Source organism: Pan paniscus, chromosome 1 (assembly GCF_029289425.2).
Source record: "Pan paniscus chromosome 1, NHGRI_mPanPan1-v2.0_pri, whole genome shotgun sequence".
Lineage (NCBI taxonomy): Eukaryota > Metazoa > Chordata > Mammalia > Primates > Hominidae > Pan > Pan paniscus.
In genome coordinates this window covers 170,165,266-170,184,605 of record NC_073249.2, presented here as the reverse complement: position 1 = coordinate 170,184,605, position 19,340 = coordinate 170,165,266, and the positions used below count along the sequence as shown (strand labels likewise).

The 19,340-nt window shown below is 38.7% G+C and overlaps 2 protein-coding genes across 2 annotated transcripts in view; one reads left to right on the top strand and one right to left on the bottom strand.

Annotated features, from left to right (window-relative positions):
- The window catches only part of PLPP3 (phospholipid phosphatase 3), a 150,722-nt gene extending 147,837 nt beyond the window's left edge, over positions 1-2,885 (bottom strand). Inside the window, exons 1-2 of the mRNA XM_063601017.1 lie at positions 2,784-2,885; positions 1,052-1,176 (exon numbers count right to left, since the gene is read on the bottom strand). The gene's annotated coding sequence lies outside the window, so the exon portion shown is untranslated. The remainder of the gene's footprint in view (positions 1-1,051; positions 1,177-2,783) is intronic.
- PRKAA2 (protein kinase AMP-activated catalytic subunit alpha 2) overlaps positions 2,886-19,340 on the top strand; it is a 70,006-nt gene continuing 53,551 nt past the window's right edge. The window contains exon 1 of the mRNA XM_034965951.3: positions 2,886-3,047. Coding sequence (XP_034821842.1) covers positions 2,954-3,047 — 94 coding nt within the window. The 5' untranslated portion in view covers positions 2,886-2,953. The remainder of the gene's footprint in view (positions 3,048-19,340) is intronic.

Sequence of the window (19,340 nt, the reverse complement as noted above, 5' to 3'; positions counted from 1 at the left end):
TGGTCTTGCATTAATGTCCTATTCAGGACTTATTTTAGAATATTTGAAGGTAAAACAACCCCAAAGTTTCAGAAGCAGGAGGGTAAAGCAGTAATAGTTGGACCAGCGCTAAGAACTGAACATCTCCCTGGGGCACTGGTCTTAGAGATTGGTACTAAACAATAGCGGCGTGAAACCTTCATTGGAAGATAATAAAATGGGAACATTGCATTTACCAGGTCATCTTTAGGGGTGAGACCTCCAAGAGGCATGACCCTTAAGGAGATCTACTCTGATTAACTGTCGGGTTTTCTACTGCTGAGTAGGAAGAGGCAAATATGGAACCTTATCTTGAAGTGTCCAGGACAACAGAGGGCTGAGTACTGCCACCAAGAGTTGTCCTTCTTACCCACTTACCATTCAACCTTTCCTCTAAATAAAAGTCAAAAAAACAACAAAAAGTAGTTTAAATACTTACAAATTTATAGGATATATTATCGGACTGCCCAAGAAATAATAAAAATATGAAAATGGAACCACAACTGTGACAATTTTTAACTTTCTTAGAGCACCATACTTTCTTTTGGCATAGGCAGCTGCGGTATAGTAGGCAGACTGAAGGACAAGTCAGAACTGGATATGAGTTCTGACTCTGCCACTTTTTAGCCCTGGGCAAATCAGAAAGGGAAAAACTAAGTTTTATCGTCTATAAAATGGGAATAATAATCTTTCTTTTATGACAATTAAATAATTGTGTTTAAATGAACTTCTTAATCAACAAAGTATCATAGATGTTTCACATAGTAACAAAACTATAAGGTAGTCCACAATAGCTATGTAAGAATCATAGTTATGAAGTATATAATAATTTAACTTACAGTATTTATCAACAAATAGTTAAGACAGTACGAAATGCTTTGAAATCTCAATTTACAGTTAGTCTTTATGTAGCTTCAAGAAAGCAATCATCTAACTTCAAGTGAAGACTTTTCAACATCTTTTAACGGGATATTAGAGCAGAAGACATATACATCTCATACCTCAAAAGCAGAATAGGTCTTTTCTTACTCACTTGAATGCTGAAGGAATGACCCTTAACCAGATGAAAGTTCAGCACAAAAATAACTGGCTATTTTCTCAAAATTGCCAGCGAGGTAGAGTGATTCCTAGATGATACTTGTCAGCAAGGAAGATGATCTGAAGAATGAACAAAAATAGCCTCTGTTTAACAGCTGTGATAACTATAATTTATAAGCTGTGATCATCTCTCATCAGATTGTCTTGATGTTTGGATGAAAATGAATGTTTGAAATTTCTATATTTAGTACTTATCAGAAAACAAAGTTTTGTTGTGTCCTATTCTTTTTGATCAATACATTTCAATTTACATATAAACAGTGTTCAAGAGACTTCATGTTTGAGGAATGTGACCTTGAAACTCTACTGGCATGCAGTGCTATAAATGTTTGACTAATCCTTAATTACTTAGCCCCAAACAGAATTTTTTTTTTTACTGTTTTAAAATTTTTTATTTCATTGGCAAATAAAAATTGTATATATTTAGTATGTATATGTTTTGAAATATATTGATTGTGGAATGGCTATAAGTCAAGCTAATTAACAAACATATTGTATACGAATCTTTTTGTGTGTGTGGTGAGAAGCAAATAAACTTTAATCACTGAAAGACAGAACAACATTAAAGAATGAGACAACATTAAAGGAAGGAAGGAAGGAGGGAAGGAAGGGCGGGAGAGAAGGAAGAGAGGCAGAGATAATCGCTTTATTACCTAATTCTTTGCCAGTCTTTTTTCTTTTTTTTTCTTTTTGTGGGGGGAGGGTGGGGAGGTCAGTCTTTGAACACGCTGCCTAGGCATCATGCTTCTAATTTCCTCTTACCACTCTTTTCACTTCTATATCACATTTATTCTTCCTTTAATATGTGACCTTGTACTGGCCTCGCCCTTCACAATTCCTCTGTAGCTTACGTATTTTACTTTCTGTGGGCAGAATATTGTTTCCCTTTCCACGTCTTTCCCATTTCCTTCTTGTACAGCTGTATCACATTTCGGTACTATATGTTTATATAAGCGCGTGGTAAAACTACATATTTATATAAGCATGTGCTAAAAAACACTCGAGCAAATACCGTGACTGAGATTTTTTGGAAAACTGTGGGCAAATTAGTTAAAATTGAGAGCTCTGGCGGAGAGGGTCTCTTCCATCTATAGGACAAAATAATTGGGAATTACAGAATAAGTAGAGGAGGACAATTCAAGAGAGTACAGAGCTGCGTGCGTTCTCCCTGTGCCGCGACCCGTATCCAAAAGCCTCAGACGAGACTTGAGGAGCTTCCTAGAGGCTCTCCTGCCACTGCCCCTTTGGCCAGGGCCCTTCCCGCAGTCTCCCCTCCCGACTCTTCCCTTTTACAGCCCCTCGCTCCCAACACCCGAGGCCCGTCTCTTCTTCCAGTCTGACTTCCAAGTCTTTCCATTCCCTAGGATCGGGCCCCAGTCTCACCCCCTATTTTCACCCCCTTCGGTTTTCCTCAGAAAGGGCCTCCTGCCTCCCTCGGCACCCTCGCCTACCCCCCTCGCAGCACCTGTCGCCTCCGCCCCTCGCTCGGACCCCGCGCATCTGGCGCGGCCCCTCCCGCACTCCCGCCCAGCGCCCCGCGTCCCCTGCCCCCGCTGTCGCTGCTTCGGGTTCCGCCGCAGGAGCCTCTCACTCCCGGGAGCGGGCGCCTCGCGCTCCCTCCCTCGGCCCCGCCCCGCCCCGCCCGCCGCTCGCCCGTTGCTTCCCACCTGGGTCCGAAGCGCCCAGCGCCCCCTCCCGGGACCCCGCGCCCGCCCCGCGCCCCTCGCGGCTCGGGGTCCGCCCCCTCGCCCGCAGGGCCCGCTGCACTGTGGGTAGGCGGCGGCGGCGGCTGCTACGCGGAGCGGCAGGCGGCGGAGCGAGGCCGCGCGCGCCGAAGATGGCTGAGAAGCAGAAGCACGACGGGCGGGTGAAGATCGGACACTACGTGCTGGGCGACACGCTGGGCGTCGGCACCTTCGGCAAAGTGAAGAGTTGAGTACGCGCTCCGGACCGCTGTGCGGGGCTGCCTGACTTGCGGGAGGCCGGGGGGAGAGGCGGGAGCCCCGGGCCTCAGGCGAGCGCGGGGCTCGGCGGCAGGTGGAGCGGTCCCGGGTCGCGCGGAGCTGGGGCCCCGGGAGGGTGGCGCTCACCGCCTCGCCTGGCACCGGCTCCCGGGCCCCGCAGGGTCCAGGGAAGAGGGCGGGGGTGTGAGCTGAGGATGGGCGTCCTGGGTTCCAGGTCCCGCTCCCATCTGCCTTTCTGGAGGTCGGAGCAAGGCACTTCTGTGTTCTCTGGACCTCAGTGCCCTCCTCTGCAAAATCGGGAGAACTGGACTCATTCTGCGAGGCGCCTTCCAGCTCTGAGCCTGTAGGCTTGGGGCGGGGATCATCCACGCTACTGAGGACTGAGGCGCCGTTTCGTGCCGGGTGCCCTGTTAGGTGCTTTACATGGAATCTCATTGAATCCTTACAGTGACTTGGTCAACATGTTGTCCTCACCCTAAAGGTGAGAAAACTAGGACCCCTAGAGATGTAGTAACAAGCCCAAGGTCACACAGAAATGGGCAGTACCAGAGTGAAGTCTAAGATGTCCTCCAATTCTGGTCTTGCTGGGAGGTCCCTGCCATCCCCAGATTCCTTCACGTTCCAGGACTCTCGGTTGTTGGGGGTGACTGTTTGGGGGATGCTCCAGGGGCCAGAGGTTGTGAGTCTTTCTTCCTGGGGTGTTGTTTAACGCTGGAATGCAGCTGGATTGGGTCAGAGGTTAATTAAAACAGAGAGGTCTGAAGGTGTTTGTGTTTGTAAAATGGCTATGGGAAGACTTCTAGGGTAAGGGAGAGAAAAAGTTTCCTTGGTGTTTGGAGGATTTGAGGCTGAGGAGGTCAGGACTGCTAAGGCATATTCTGCTAAGGTCTGTCTTCATGGAGATAGGATCCCCTTTTGGATGTAGAAAAACAGGCTGCTTTTGAAATGTTATACTTTATTCGAGTTAAGTAACTAGTAAGAATAGGTAAGTATGGAACTTTCATTTGTTTTCTTTTCTGTTAATTAGTCACATGGGATTTAATTAACCTGCCTTCTCTCCAGAATAGAGACAGTTGTTTATTAAAAATACTTTGTTGCAAGTCCAGAATTATAAGTGAAATATTGACTTTTTTTTTCCTCTTTGCTGAAGAAATGCTGGGTAGGCAGTCTGGAAATTTTATTCTGAGGTCTCTATTTCCTTGTAAAATTCATATTTTAACCCCAAGTCAAGGCTGTTGAATGAGTAGAAGAGACTCATTTTTCATTCCTGTGGTAAGAATCAGCTCCTGTTTTCTTGCACATATTTAATACTCATTCATTTGTTCAAAAAACGCTGAGCACCTGCAACGTGGTAGGCACTGTTCTAGGCAATGAGGATACAGCAAGGAAAAAACAGATCTTTTTGTTTAGCTTTCTAGTAGGAGAAGGCAGACAGTAATCAGAATATATATGTAAAAGGTATGTTTAATTTTATTGAGAAAAACGAATCAGGGAAGGGAAGATAGAGAGTTTTGTGAGGTTGGCAGTTTTCAATAAGGTGGTCAGACAAGGTGGTATTTTTGCAAAGACCTAAAAAGTTTGTAAAATTCTTTGCTGTCCTGTGAGGGTTATAAAGTCCTGGGTTATTTTTGAAAGACCTTATAAGTAAAGTGGATAGTTAGAATGTATTTAAGATGAATACAGGACAATCCAGGGATTGGATTAATGCCTGTAATGTTACTTGTCATTTAGTATTATTACTAAGGACTATTGTGTTACAACATTATACAGTTGCTCAAGCAAACAGCGCCTTTGACATTTGGACATGTACACTCAAAGTTATATAACTTAACCCTATGTCCTTTCATATTGTGTTAAAAGTTTTTGCTTGTCTTTTTAAGTTCATATACTGTAATCTGAATGTACAGTAGAATACTCATCAGATCAATCAGTCCATTGCCAAAGACAACTTAAATCTCTTGTATGTACTTTTGAATTGTTTCCAGGCACTGGCTTCTTAAAATATAAACAGAAAGAACTTTGATTTATGAGAAATTCTTTTCCTGGAGAACCTCTGTCCAATGAACAACCAGTTGAAGGAGTTTTCCTAACACTGTGTTAGATCCTCTCAAAAGTGATACCATGGTTTCCTATCCAAGATTAGGATTAGTACAATTGTTACTCATATAATTCTTCAAGGGACAAGCGAAACAAAAAGTCATGTTTTTTTTTTTTTTAGAAAACGGCTTTATGGTTGGGCACTGTGGCTCACACCTGTAATCCCAGCACTTTGGGAGGCTGAGGCAGGCGGTTCAATTGAGGTCGGAGTTTGAGACCAGCCTGGCCAACATGGTGAAACCCCGTCTTTACTAAAAATACAAAAATTAGCCGGGCGTGGTGGTAGGCGCCTGTAATCCCAGCTACTGAGGAGTCTGAGGCAGGAGAATCACTTGGACCCGAGAGGCAGAGGTTGCAGTGAGCCAAGATTGCATCACTGCACTCCAGCTTGGGTGGCAGAGCAAGACTCTGTAGAAAACAACTTATTTAGGTATATTTTATATATGAAATTCATCCATTCTAAGTGTACAATTCAATGATTTTTACTAATTTTGCCAAATGTTGCAACCATCATTATAGATAGGTTTTAGGACATTTGAGGACACCACAGTAAGATTCTTTATACCCATTCACAGTTAATCTCATTTCTACCCTCAGTCCCAGGAAATCACTAATCTGTTTTCTGCCTGTATAAATTTGCTTTTTCTAGGCACTTCTTCATAAACGTGATCGTTCAATATGTCATCTTTTGTGTCGAGCTTCTTTAACAATGCTTTTGAGATTCATGCATGACATAGCATGTGCCATTAATTTGTTCCTTTTTATAGTTGAATAATATTCCATTGTGTGGATATGCCACATTTTGTCTATACAAAACCAGTTGATGGTCATGGTTTCAAGTTTTGGGCTATTATAAATAATGGCACTACGAATATTCACATGTAAGTCTTTGTGTGGACATATGTTTTCATACACCTTGGGTAAATAACTAGAAGTAGGATTGCTGGGTCATATCATAGTTTTATGTTTTACTTTTTGAGAAACTGCAACACTTTTCCAAAATGGTCACACCATTTTATAACATTCCCGTCAAAGATGTATGAAAGTTCCCTTTTCTGAGTATCTTTGCCAACATTTGTTATTGTCTGCCTGATTTATTATAGCCATTCTAGTGGGTGCGAAATAGTATCTCATTGAGGCATTAATTTTGCGTTTCCCTAAGGACTAATGATGTTGAAAATTGTCTCACGTAATTACTAGTCATTTATGTATTTTCACTGATGGAATGTCTGTTTATATCTCTTGCTCATTTTCTAATTGGGTTACTTGTCATAAGTTGAGTTGTGAGGATTCTTTGTAAATTGTGGATACAGATCCTTTAATGGATATATTTTGCAAATATTTTCCTCCAGTCTGTTGTGTCTTTTCATTTTCTTGTGTCTTTTGAAGTATAAAAGTTTTGAATTTTCATGAGGTCCAATTTATTAGTTTTTAAAATTATTTTATGGACTATGCTCTTGATGTCGTAGGCAAGAAATCTTTGCCTAGCCCGAGTCTCAAAGATTTTCTTTTATGTTTTCTTGTAAATATTTTATTATTTTAGCCCTTATGTTTAACTATGTGATCTATTTTGAGTTAATTCTTATGTATGGTGTGAGATGAGGTTGTAAGGTTAACTTTTTGCGTGTGGATAACCAATTGTCTCAGCAGTTTTTGTTGAATGCAGGTGCATTTTTAATTGTTGTAGATTTTAGACATTGCAAAATGAATTTCTACTAAAAAAGCTAATAGGAGATGATGTAATTTTAAAAGGTTGGCCAGGTGTGGTGGTCCATGCCTATAATCCTAGCACTTTGGGTGACCAAGGCAGGAGGATCCCTTGAGCCCAGGGGTTCAAGACCAGCCTGGGCAGCATAGGGAGACCCTGTCTTTGATTGATTGATTGATTGATAGAAAGATAGATAGATAGATAGTTAGATAAATGGTTATAAAAACATGGAAATGGAGAAGTAAGGAACATTTTATGTGCTTTCTCTCTTGACTTTTCTCCTTTTTCTTATTTGTCTATTAATTAGATTTTTTTAGGGACTATGTTGACCAGGCTGTTCTCAAACTTGTGGCCTTAAGCAGTCTATCTGCCTCAGCCTCACAGTGTTGGGATTACAAATGTGTCCCACCATGCCCAACTTTGACTGTTATGCTAATTATAGATTTAGAAATTTTAGGCCAGGCACGGTGGCTCACGCCTGTAATCCCGGCACTTTGGGAGGCCGAGGTAGGTGGATCACTTGAGGTCAGGAGTTTGAGAACAACCTGGCTAACATGGTGAAACCTCGTCTCTACTAAAAATACAAAAATTAGCCGGCTGTGATGGTGCGCGCCTGTAATCCCAGCTACTTGGGAAGCTGAGGCAGGAGAATCACTTGGACCCGGGAGGCGGAAGTTGCAGTGGGCCAAGATCGTGCCACTGCACTCCAGCCTGGGTGACAGAGCGAGACTCCGTCTTAAAAAAAAAAAAAAGAAATAAAGAAATTTTAACTTCAGTTGTTGATATATCAATTTATGGACCAAAGTTAGGGACAAAAAGCAAAAATTGAAAATGGAATATTTTAATAGCAGTAGTTTTAATTTGTTTTTTAAAAGTATATGGAAATCTTTGTATTTGTTAATAAAGCCTTATTTAAAATGTTTTAAATTTTGTCCTTCATTAGTCTATTGTATTATCAGATTGCTGGGGGACTGTTTTTGGAAACAGATTATATGGGCTGACAGAGTTTAAAAGTAATGCTTTTTATCTATTTAAAATTTTTCTCTATATTGACTGTTTAGGTTCTCACTCTGGGTAGGGTAAAACTGTTAGAGAGTTCTTGTAATTAGATTTGTTCATTTCTTATCTAACTTCTCTAAAGGTGATAGAAATTCTAGAAGAATAGTCCTGTTGTTTGTGTTATATAAAGACTGGTTGAAGAAAAAAATTATAGTGCTAATTATTTATTTAAAAAGAAGCCTGCATTTTCAAGATGAGTAGTAGTATATATGTGGTTTATGATTTAAACAAATTTTTTTCAACATTTTACTCCAGAAATATGTTTACCCATATGTGGTTTATGAAATAAATATTCTTCATTGGAATTGTACACCAAGGGATACTTAGGTTCTTTCTTGTCGGCAAAGTCTCACGAAGAAGTTACCCTTTCCATTTTTCAAATAGTTACATGACTGGCCTACAGACTGCTTTCAAGAAATTAAGTAAATATTTTACTAATTCCCCACTTGTTTTTGAGATAACAGGAAGGATAAACCAAAACTTAAGACAAACAAACAAACAAAAAGTGTTACCTTATTTTGAAATGTAAATATCAAGTCCTAAATGATAAATCAAATTTCGCACAACTGTCCCATCAATTGATGGAGCTAAAAGTTATGTCTGTGGTATTTTGGTCCCTTGCTAGGATTTTTGACTTGTGTGCTAGTGTGGAAGCCCTGAACAATTTAACTCCCTGGGCCTTGTTTTCTTCCCCTCCTAAAGGATAACACTGGAGTAGCGAATCTGTGAGGTCCTTTACAATGCTATCATTAAACCGATTTTTAAAAGATTTAACTCCAAAAAAATGGGTATATTTAATTATTCATCCTGGTTAATGAAAATTTGAGTTCCTGAATCTGAAACGTAGACGTAATGTAGAACAGGGGAAAAGGAAACATATTTGCAACACTTCAGTGATAAAAGGTACAATTTGATTAAGTTGTTACTATATTCTAATTACTGTATGATATATGCACTTGATTTTTTTTATTCCCAGAGTAATCCTCTAAGTTTGGTATTATCTCCATTTAACAAATGAAGAAATTGAGAATCAGATACTTTAAGTAACTTGTCCAAAGTTCCAGTGCTATTAAGTGGTAGAGCTAGCAATCAAATTCAGGGTTCTCAGACTGCAAAGTCTCTGCTCTATGGACTGTAAAGTCAAAATGCCTAGTATGTTCTGAGTTTCAAACCTACAAGGATATAATTTTCTATGTCTGCTCATATTTATCAGAATTGAGAAAATAAGATTTAAATGTCTTTCAGTCCATATTTAGAGATAAATAATGTTTTTTGAAATGCCATATATAGATGATTAAAATTTATATTTTTACTTCTCCAACATTTACTTGGATGCCTCAATCTTTCATTTCTTATTATAAAATGTGCTGAATTCTACCAGTTTTAACCCATGTTTCTTAGAAATACTAGTGATTTCAGTGTGTTTACTGATATAAAAGTAATCTTTTTTTTTTTTTTTTGAGACTAGTCTGGCTCTGTCACCCAGGCTGGAGTGCAGTGGTGCTATCTCAGCTCACTGCAAGCTCTGCCTCCTGGGTTCACGCCATTCTCTTGCCTCAGCCTCCCGAGTAGCTGAGACTACAGGCGCCTGCCACCACGCCCGGCTATTTTTTTTTTTTTTTTTTTTTTTTGGAGACAGAATCTTGCTCTGTCGCCAGTCTGGAGCGCAGTGGCACGATCTCGGTTCACTGCAACCTCTGCCTCCTGGGTTCAAGCGATTCCACTGCCTCGGCCTCCCGACTGGCTGGGACTACAGGCATACACCACCACACCCTGCTAATTTTTTGTATTTTGGTAGAGATGGCGTTTCACCATGTTGGCCAGGATGGTCTCGATCTCCTGACCTCGTGATACGCCCGCCTCACCTTCCCAAAGTGCTGGGAGTAAAGGCGTGAGCCATTGCGCCCGGCCTCGCCCGGCTAATTTTCTGTATTTTTGGTAGAGACGGGGTTTCACCGTGTTAGCCAGGATGGTCTTGATCTCTTGACCTCGTGATCCACCTGCCTCGGCCTCCCAAAGTGCTGGGATTACAGGCTATAAAGGTAATCTTGACTAGTGATCGCCAGTAACCTTTAGTAACCAGACTAAAGAGAACTTGTACAAATGATTTGATGTTCTAGAAGAAAACATTGTTATAAGAAGGTATTAGCTCTGGAATTAATTCCATTTCTACTACTAGTTGTCTCACCTTTGGGAAAAACCATTAGACGCTGAGCCTTTGTTTCCTCCTTCGTAATATGGCAATGATCATACTTGTCCTGCCTACCTTCTGGAATAATTATGAAGATCAAATGAGTTGAGGTATATAAAATGGCTTTGGAAAAGATAAAATGCTATACAGATAGATGACACTTGTGGAGATGGTGAGATGCATGGCAATTGTAGGTAAATTCTGCACCCTGTGTTAGAAAGTACTTACTTTCCATTGAAATGCCTTCAGTTCTCACACCAACATTGAGATAGAGCTGTAGTAATCTGCCCCTATTTTATGGTTGCCTAGGTTGAAGAAAGCTCTTAATGACTACTTTATCTGTGCTTTATGATACTTATTAATGTTTATATTAAAAACGATATCCTGTATAAGTCATGTAATTTGCTTTTTCCCAAATATGGAAGATGAATAAAATAAGAATGAAATGGAAGTAATAGTGAAATAAAAGTGAATGTACACACATTCACAGTAAATTGATTTTACTTTTGAAATTATGCAAATTCTAAACAAGTGTTAAATATTGGTTCCAAATAATGAAATTATGTTTCTTCTCAAATACTAGATTAGTGATTGAATTAAAATCAGTTGAATTATTCTCGCAAACAATTAGGTAAATACATGCTATTTAGGTTTCTCTTGCTGATATATATAGATATATATAATATATATATAATTTATATGATTTTTGAATTGTGTCCTTAATATCTGAATGGATTTTGTTCATTTGGTGTAGCCAGTTGATTGACTTTCAAAGGGTATTTTAAATAGGAAACAATGTTATAAATGGTAGCTATTTTCAGAGTATGTCCACAAAGGCAGCATGATGTAGTATAAATACTCTCTGTAGTATGTTGAACTTAGAAGACCTGGTGTGGAACCTTTGTTTTGTCATAAACCAGCTATGTGGTCAAACTCAATCTGTAAAAATGGGAATAATACCATATGTTTTCTTCTAGTGTTGTGAGAAGTACAGGAGAAAATGTACATAGATGAAAAAGCACTCAGAAGTACTTATGTACTTTTGTGTATGTAGACACCATTATGTACTTAAACCCACAATTAGCTGAACTATGAGAATAATCTGTGATCTGGTTCTGAGACCAGAAATTTATTGATGAGAGAGAGGGAAGAATTCACTACCTCCTGTCTTGTTTTACTCTGGTCTTCTTTCTGCAAATGAATGTGTTCAGAAACCTGTAATTCTCTAGAAGCTGCTCACTTTTCACCGTCTTCTGTACATCACTTGGAAGGCACAAACACATTATATATATTTTGTATACATACATATATATATATGTATGTATTCCAGATCCCATGGTATCCATCATAGAAACTCTTGGAGGAAAGAGGCATAAGCTGGGAAGGGGGAAAGTGTGGGCAGCAGATGGCATTTAGTATGAATGGGTCATTTTAAAGTCATGGTCCACTTGTAGTAGAACCAAAATGAGGCTATACATATATTTTCAGTACAGATAATACACTCTGAGCTAAAAATGCTTTTCCACCAAACTTTATCTTAACATATCCATATAAATTAGAAAGGATTTTGTAGTTTGGTCATATATTGAGGTAATTACCTCAGTTCCATGAGCTTTCTCCCTTTTTCATGCTGACACAACCATGCTTTATCTTGCTTCTTTTTGTAAAAACATCCCAAAATGTCCACTTACCTTGTGGTCCATGTTAGCTTTCTTGAAAGCATTTGGTACTGCCTTGTAATAATAATACCACCCCATTTATTCTTCTGAGATTCCTGTGGTTTCTTAAATGATAGGGAAAATATTTTGTAGAGGAAGTATTAATAATTTTTGAAGCCAAGCAGATAATTTAATTTGACCTAGCAGGAAGATCTAATCTCAAATCCTTTAAGAGATAATGAGTAAGTGGCTGGCACAAGACCCTTAAAGCGTTAAATATGTTATAAAAATGAGAGCAAATCTACCTAGTGTATTTATCAACTACAAATAGAAATGTAAACCTTCAATCAGGCTTTTATTTTTATCTGTTATTGAAGTGATTGAAATGCGTATGAAAAGCAATGTGTTTATTTTGAAATATGATGAACCTTTTTATTTTTAGTATGGTGTTATTAAGGAAAGAATTTCAGGCAGTTATCTCTGCTAATAATAGAAGCCTTCTTCACCCCTTCAAGGGAACAGTATTCTTGCTTAAGTGGTGTCTTATGTTTGGCAGTGTTTGCCTCTGATAAATTTTATGTATTTCTTTGGGTGGTACCTTTGTTTTTAAAATATTCATAATTCTCTTTTTAATCTGCCATTAGATCTTTTTAAACAGCCTTTTATATGATTAAAGATAATTTATAAAATCTTGCTATATGTCTCTTACTCTGAATGTTAGTATGTTATTAATATACTTTGTTTTTTCAGAATCATTTTTCTTCAGATTATATATACTATTAAAACAAGAACAGTGTGTTCTTATTCAACATCTCAGTTTCTAAATTATAAATGAATTATAAGGTAAGTTAAACTGACTGTCATAAAACAATAGATCTAACATTTTTAAATATACCATACTTTTTTTTTCTAAATGCTTGTTTTACTTGGGCAATATGATAAGTATAAGTTATTTTCATTTTCTTTTTAAAACAATCATTTTACTGTTTCTCACAATATATGTATTTATATATATGTATATATATGTGTATATATATATATATATATATTTTTTTTTTTTTTTGTAGAGACAGGGTCTCACTGTATTGTTCAGGTAGTCTCAAACTCCTGGGCTCAAGTGATCCACCTACATTGGCCTCCCAGAATGCTGAGATTACAGACATGAGCCACCATGCCCAGCTCTTTTTTTTTTTTTTAATGTGTTTGAGTATAAGTTGGAACTATATGGTATTCCATAATTGATTCCAGTTTTTCCAGTCTTAATTAATGGAATAATACAATCAATATAAAGTATTTGCTGTGTTTAGTCATACGGGATTTTAAGCAAAATGTTTTTTACCAGTGTTCATCTGCTCATGAGGGATCTTCTCCTATGACCCAAACATCTCCCATTAGGCCCCATCTCCAACATTGGAGATTAAATTTCAGTGTGAGATTTGGATAGGACAAATATCCAGACTATGTGAAGTGGCTAAAAGGCAGAAGAACTAGGCAGAGTTTGAGTCTTGTGAGGCAACAGTTGGAGTTCGCAGTTTATCAAGGAGAGTCTGATAAACAGTTGGGTTTTTGGCTGCAACCCTCTGAAGACGGATATCCTGCTTAGAATAAGCTTAATCTCAGATTGATCTGCCTCTTACCTTTCTTCTCTGGGGGAAGATAAAACTGTCAGAGCCTCTACAGGTTTTCATACACAAAGTTCAGCATTCTAAGAGACAGGGTGAAGATAATAGAAACAGGTTTGTAGGGGATGCAGATAGTAAAGATATCAAACACAGAATTTTAAATAACTGATACTTTTGTTTAAAGTGGAGAATATTAGCAGAGGACTGGAATCTATAAAAATAAAGGAAATTCTAGGACTGAAAAAATACAATAATTGAATTATCTTTTAGATGATTAATAGCAGATTAGATTCCATTGAAGAGAGGATTAGTGAATTAGATGATGGGTCAGAAGAAAATATCCAGACTGAAAGACAGACAAAAGGATGAAAAGAAAGTATAAGACACATATGAGAACACAGTGAAAAGTCTAATACATGTATTATTGGAAGCTATATAGAAAAAGTTAATTGCAAGCCTCCATTTTTTTTTTCTGTAAAACGGTAACCCCAGGTTTACCTTCTTTTAATACAGTTTCTCTGGACATAGACTAAGATAAATGTGATTTATCAGTTCTATTGCCAACAACAATATTTATTGTAAAAATAGCCTGTGATTGGGTAACTGCATTTGGACTGGGAGGACTACGAATGGACATGTTATACTCCCAAGAGACTACATTATTCACCATTTCTACCAGCATAAAACTTATAGGGAAACAGACGTCCAGTTTCCCTTTAAGGTGTCTCTTCAAACTCAAGCACTTCCTGATGGGAGGCTTAGAAGTTGCAAGAATGGGCTTATTATATGAAGTATTTCTTGTTTGAGGCTTGTATATGCTGGAGTGTACTGTATCCACTGATACGGGCTTCCCAACTTCATGTACCCCTGTGTGATGAGGAGGCACGGAAGTAGCAACTGAATATTTTAAGGACTTCTGATGAAGATGTTTTTGGTTATGCCATCCTGACGTTCTGTGTTTCTGTCCTAAGTTCTCATAAAAAGCTAAGTAAAACTGATGTAACATTACCACCTTTTGTATCCTGGGGTATGAATGTCATCTTGAATCCAAGACCACTGATGGTCATACACAGCAGGTAATACATAATTCCAGAAGAAGAGGACAAAGGGAATGGGGCAGAGGCAGCATTTGAAGAGATAATGGCAGAAAGTATTCTAAAACTGATTAAATGCCTCAAGCCACAGATTCAGAAGCCCCAAGCAGAATAAATATAAGAAAACCATTCCTAGAGATATCATTGTGCAACTGGTCTAAACCAATTCCCTTTTCTTGAGCCTCCCTTATGCTGGTGTAGACTGTATTTATCCTTGCAGAAATGGGAAAAAAATGTTGAGAATATCTTAAAAGCAGCCAGGGGGTGGGGTAAAAAAATGAAGTGTATTATCTTCAAAGAGACAGTAATAAGTTGACTCCCCAACTAAAACAGTGAAAACAAGGAAAAAATGGAATGGAATTTTTTTTTTTACCTTCAAAGAGGTAAAAGAAACAAACTGCCAGCGTATAATTTTATGCCCAGCAAAAATGTTCTTCAAAAATAAAGGTAAGCTGGGTGTGGTGGCTCATGCCTGTAATCCCAGCACTTTGGGAGGCCAAGGCGGGGATCACCTGAGGTCAGGAGTTTGAGACCAGCCTGGCCAACATGGTGAAACCCCATCTTTACTGAAAATACAAAAATTGGCCAGGTGTGGTAGCATACATCTGTAATCCCAGCTACTCGGGAGGCTGAGGCAGGAGAATTGCTTGAACTGGGGAGGCAGAGGTTGCAGTGAGCCGAGATCGTGCCACTGCACTCCAGCCTGGGTGACAGAGCGAGACTCCATCTCAAAATAAATAAATAAATAAATAAATAAAACTCCAGCCTGGGTGACAGAGCAAGACTCCGTCTCAAAATAAATGAATGAATGAAAGAAGGAAGGAAGGCAAAATGCATTTTTATGCAAACATAAATTGAGACAATTTGTCAACAGAAGACATATAATAAAGGGAACACCAAAGGCAATTTTTCAGGAGGAAAGAAAGTGACCCCAGGTGGAAGGAAGAAATGCAAAAAGAAATGAAGAGCATTGGAAAGTCTAAGTATGTGGGTAACTAAATAGATACTGACTATACAAAATAATATCTTGTGAGATCGAAAATATATGTAGGAATGAAATGCAAGAACAGAAAAGATATGAGAAAAAGTAGAGTTATAGTGTTCTAAAGTCCTTGCTTTGTTTGGGAAATGTAAAAACACAAATTTTTATTAGACTGAAGTTAAGGATGCATGTTGTAATATCTGGGGTAGCCATTAAAATGAAACCTGAGGGCTCTAGAGAAAAAAACACAGATCATGTTTCTTATTTTGTTTTGGAGAGAATTCTAGATCATTCCACAACTCTACTTTAAAAAGAAATTTTATGGAATGTAAAATTATGTAGTCAACAAGAAAACATTCAGAGGTGGTTAATGAGAATGGAAGGGGAGTTGTCTGAAGACAGGAAAATAAAGGGGGACGAGTAAGAAGGAGATGAAGCATGTGGAATAAGAGAGACAAAAAGAAAATAGACACATAAGGACCAGAGTTGGAAAGACATTAAGAGAGGGCATGGTTTATGATGCTTTGGGATAAGTGTTGCTGGCAGAGTCTACTGAATGCTAATACATTCTCCAACGGTGTTAAAGAGTCTACTGAATGCTAATACATTCTCCAATAGTGTTGAAGAATTTATAGTGGTAAATGTTGTTGTTGTTTTTTCTCCCCCTCCCCCGCCATTTTTTGTTTGTTTGTTTGTTTTGTTTTGAGTCTGGGTCTCACTCTGTCGCCCAGGCTGGAGTATAGTGGCACAATCATAGCTCACTGTAATCTCGAACTCCTGGGCTCAAGTGATCCTCCGTGATCCTCCTGCCTCCTTTTTTTTTTCTTTTTTGGAGGCAGAGTGTTCCTCTGTCCCCCAGGCTGGAGTGCAATGGCATGATCTTGGCTCACTGCAACCTCTGCCTCCCGGGCTCAAGCAATTCTTGTACCTCAGCCTCCGCAGTAGCTGGGACTCCAGGTATGCTCCATCACACCCACTCCTGCCTTCTCTTCCTGAGTGGCTGGGAATACAGACGAGTGCCACCATGCCTGGCTAATTTTTAATTTTTTTTTTTTTGTAGAGATGGGGTCTTCCTGTGTTGCCAGGGCTGATCTGAAACTCCTGGCTTCAAGTGATCCTCTCGCCTGGGCCTCCCAAAGTGCTTGGATTACAGGCATGAGCCACCATGCTTGGCTGTAAACAGTTTTCCTGACTCTATTTTTTAATCTTAAATGATTATGTAAAAAGAAAGTTGATTTTCCTGCGGAATCCTAGATTAACTTAAATTTTAAAGAAGTATTTTATTGGCTGGGCACGGTGGCTCATGCCTGTAATCCCAGCGCTTTGGGAGGCCGAGGCAGGTGAATCACATGAGAGGCCAGGCATTCAAAACCAGCCAGCCAAGATGGCAAAACCCTGTCTCTACTAAAAATACAAAAAATGAGCTGGGCGTGGTGGTGCATGTCTGTAATCCCAGCTACTTCGGAGGCTGAGGCAGGAGAATCGCTTGAATCTGGGAAGCAGAGGTTTCAGTGAGCTGAGATCATGCCACTGCACTCTAGCCTGGGTGACAGAACAAGACTCTGTCTCAAAAAAAAAAAAGGTATTAAATATTTTATTTATTTATTTTTCTTTTTATTGCTGCTGCACAAATTAACATTTTAAAGAAATATTTTAAAGTTATAATCTAAAGCCAGTATAAACACTTATTTTAAAAATAAAGCAGAGGTGTCATATCTCACTCCTGTAATCCCAGCACTTTGGGAGGCTGAGGCGGGTGGATTCCTTGAACCAGCCTGGACAAAATGGCGAAACCCCATCTCAACAAGAAACATAAAAATTAGCCAGCTATGGTGGCACGTGCCTATAGTCCCAGCGACTTGGGGAACTGAGGCGGGAGGATCGCTTAGGCCTGGGAGGTTGAGGCTGCAGTGAGCTGTGAGCGTCCTACTGCACTCCAGCTTGTGTGACAAAGAGAGACCCTGTCTCTAAATAAATAAAGCAGAATACAGCATATCATATAATTAAAGAAGTTAGGTGTAGAGCAAGTCTTTACTAAAATAAATTATTTTTATAAGTCTTTACTGATCTATGTAAAATAGCCCATTTTCCTGTCACCTTGTCACTCTGCTTTCTTCATGTATCATCATTACATCACTGTTTCTTCTATTAGAAAATTTCCTTATTTTTTGTCTTCTAACATACCAAGCACAACTATAATGTTATATATTTGTTTATTATTTATGTTCTCCACCAGAAGGCAAGTTCCATTTATTTTCACAATTCAAGGCAATGCCTAGTACACATCAGACACTCAGAACATATTTGTTAAATGAATGAATGAGCAAATGAACGAAAGACTTCAAGGATGTACAAGTTCATTCTCTTAATAACATTTAAGTTCATTTTACATATTTTATTAGGGGATTTAGAGACTCTTAAGACTTTCAGTTCATGTGTTATTTTCTTGATTTTTCAGCACCTCTTAATGAATAACCTTAGTATATCTGATCCATACAAAGGCCACAGCCCTACCCCAGCCTTACTCTCTAACTGAACACAGCAATTCTCTATACTTGATTATTTTCATGCATTGTCCCTCCCTCCTTAGCCTATCAGTACTAGACTATCCCTTCACTGTGACCTCATTTCTCAAATCTAATGCTAGAGATAATGCTTATCCTCTTAAGCATGCAAGTGAGCACCCTTGATACGTTGTAATCAAGGAGACCTGATTATTGAAGGGTAAAATTGTGTGAATTTTGAGCTTGGGCGTTAGAGGCAGATACACCATCCTGTCACTCACCAATTTCTAATTTCCAGTTTGCTCACTTGTAAATAGGGCATAATAATATTTACCTTGTGGGAGGTTTGGGAATTAAATATGTACGTAAAGTGCTATTTAATAAATATGGTACTTATTTAATAAGTTGTAGATAAAAAGGAAAGGAAGTCTCTTGCTTTCTTGTGAGAACCATCCTTTAGAGAACTTTAAAGGATTTTCAGGGAAAGGAAATTTGGAGAAGAGCAATGAGATTGTTTTGTTTCACCATGGGCAAAGGTGAAAGGAGCGTTGTGTTGTTTTGGCAGGAGTCTGGGGATGGTAGGGGTCGGAACATCTGTGCATTACATAATGCTGCTGATCACCAGAGTTATGGCTCTTGACATGAATGAGTAAAGGTTGCTGACCACCCCATGAGGCCCAACTGGCTGATACATGTGTGATCTCTTGGCTTGTCACAGCTTAGGTATATAATGTCCTCCAAATGTTCTTTTTTATTGTACTCCATATACAAGAGTATACTGGCATCTTTTACATAAATTCTCAATAAATTTTCACAAACTGAACACATCCATGTAACCACCACTTTGATAAGGACATGGAAAATGACCAGTATCCCAGAAGTCCCCTTGTGTCCCATATTCCCTTGTTTCCAACCTCCACCCCACCAATGGGAACCACTATCCATGGATAGTATCACCTGTTTTTGAACTTTATAGAGACAGAATTCTACTGTATCTGGCTTCTTTACATGGGATTATGTTTATGAGATCTATCCATGTCATTGCATGTAGTTGTAATTCATTCTCATTGCTATATAGTATTGCATTAAGACTATACTATTATTTGTCCATTCTATTACTGATGGAAATTTGGTAGTTTTTACATCTTGGTTGTTATGATTAATGCTATTTTACACATTCCTGTACTTGTCTTTTTTCTATTTTTATTATTTTAGAAAAACGTGAATTTAAAACCATATATAAAAATATTATTTTAGAAATATATTTTTTTCTACTGTCATATTTCAGATTCTTGTCATTACTGGGAGTATTTTTTCAAGTATCTACCATGGCTTTCTAGAATAC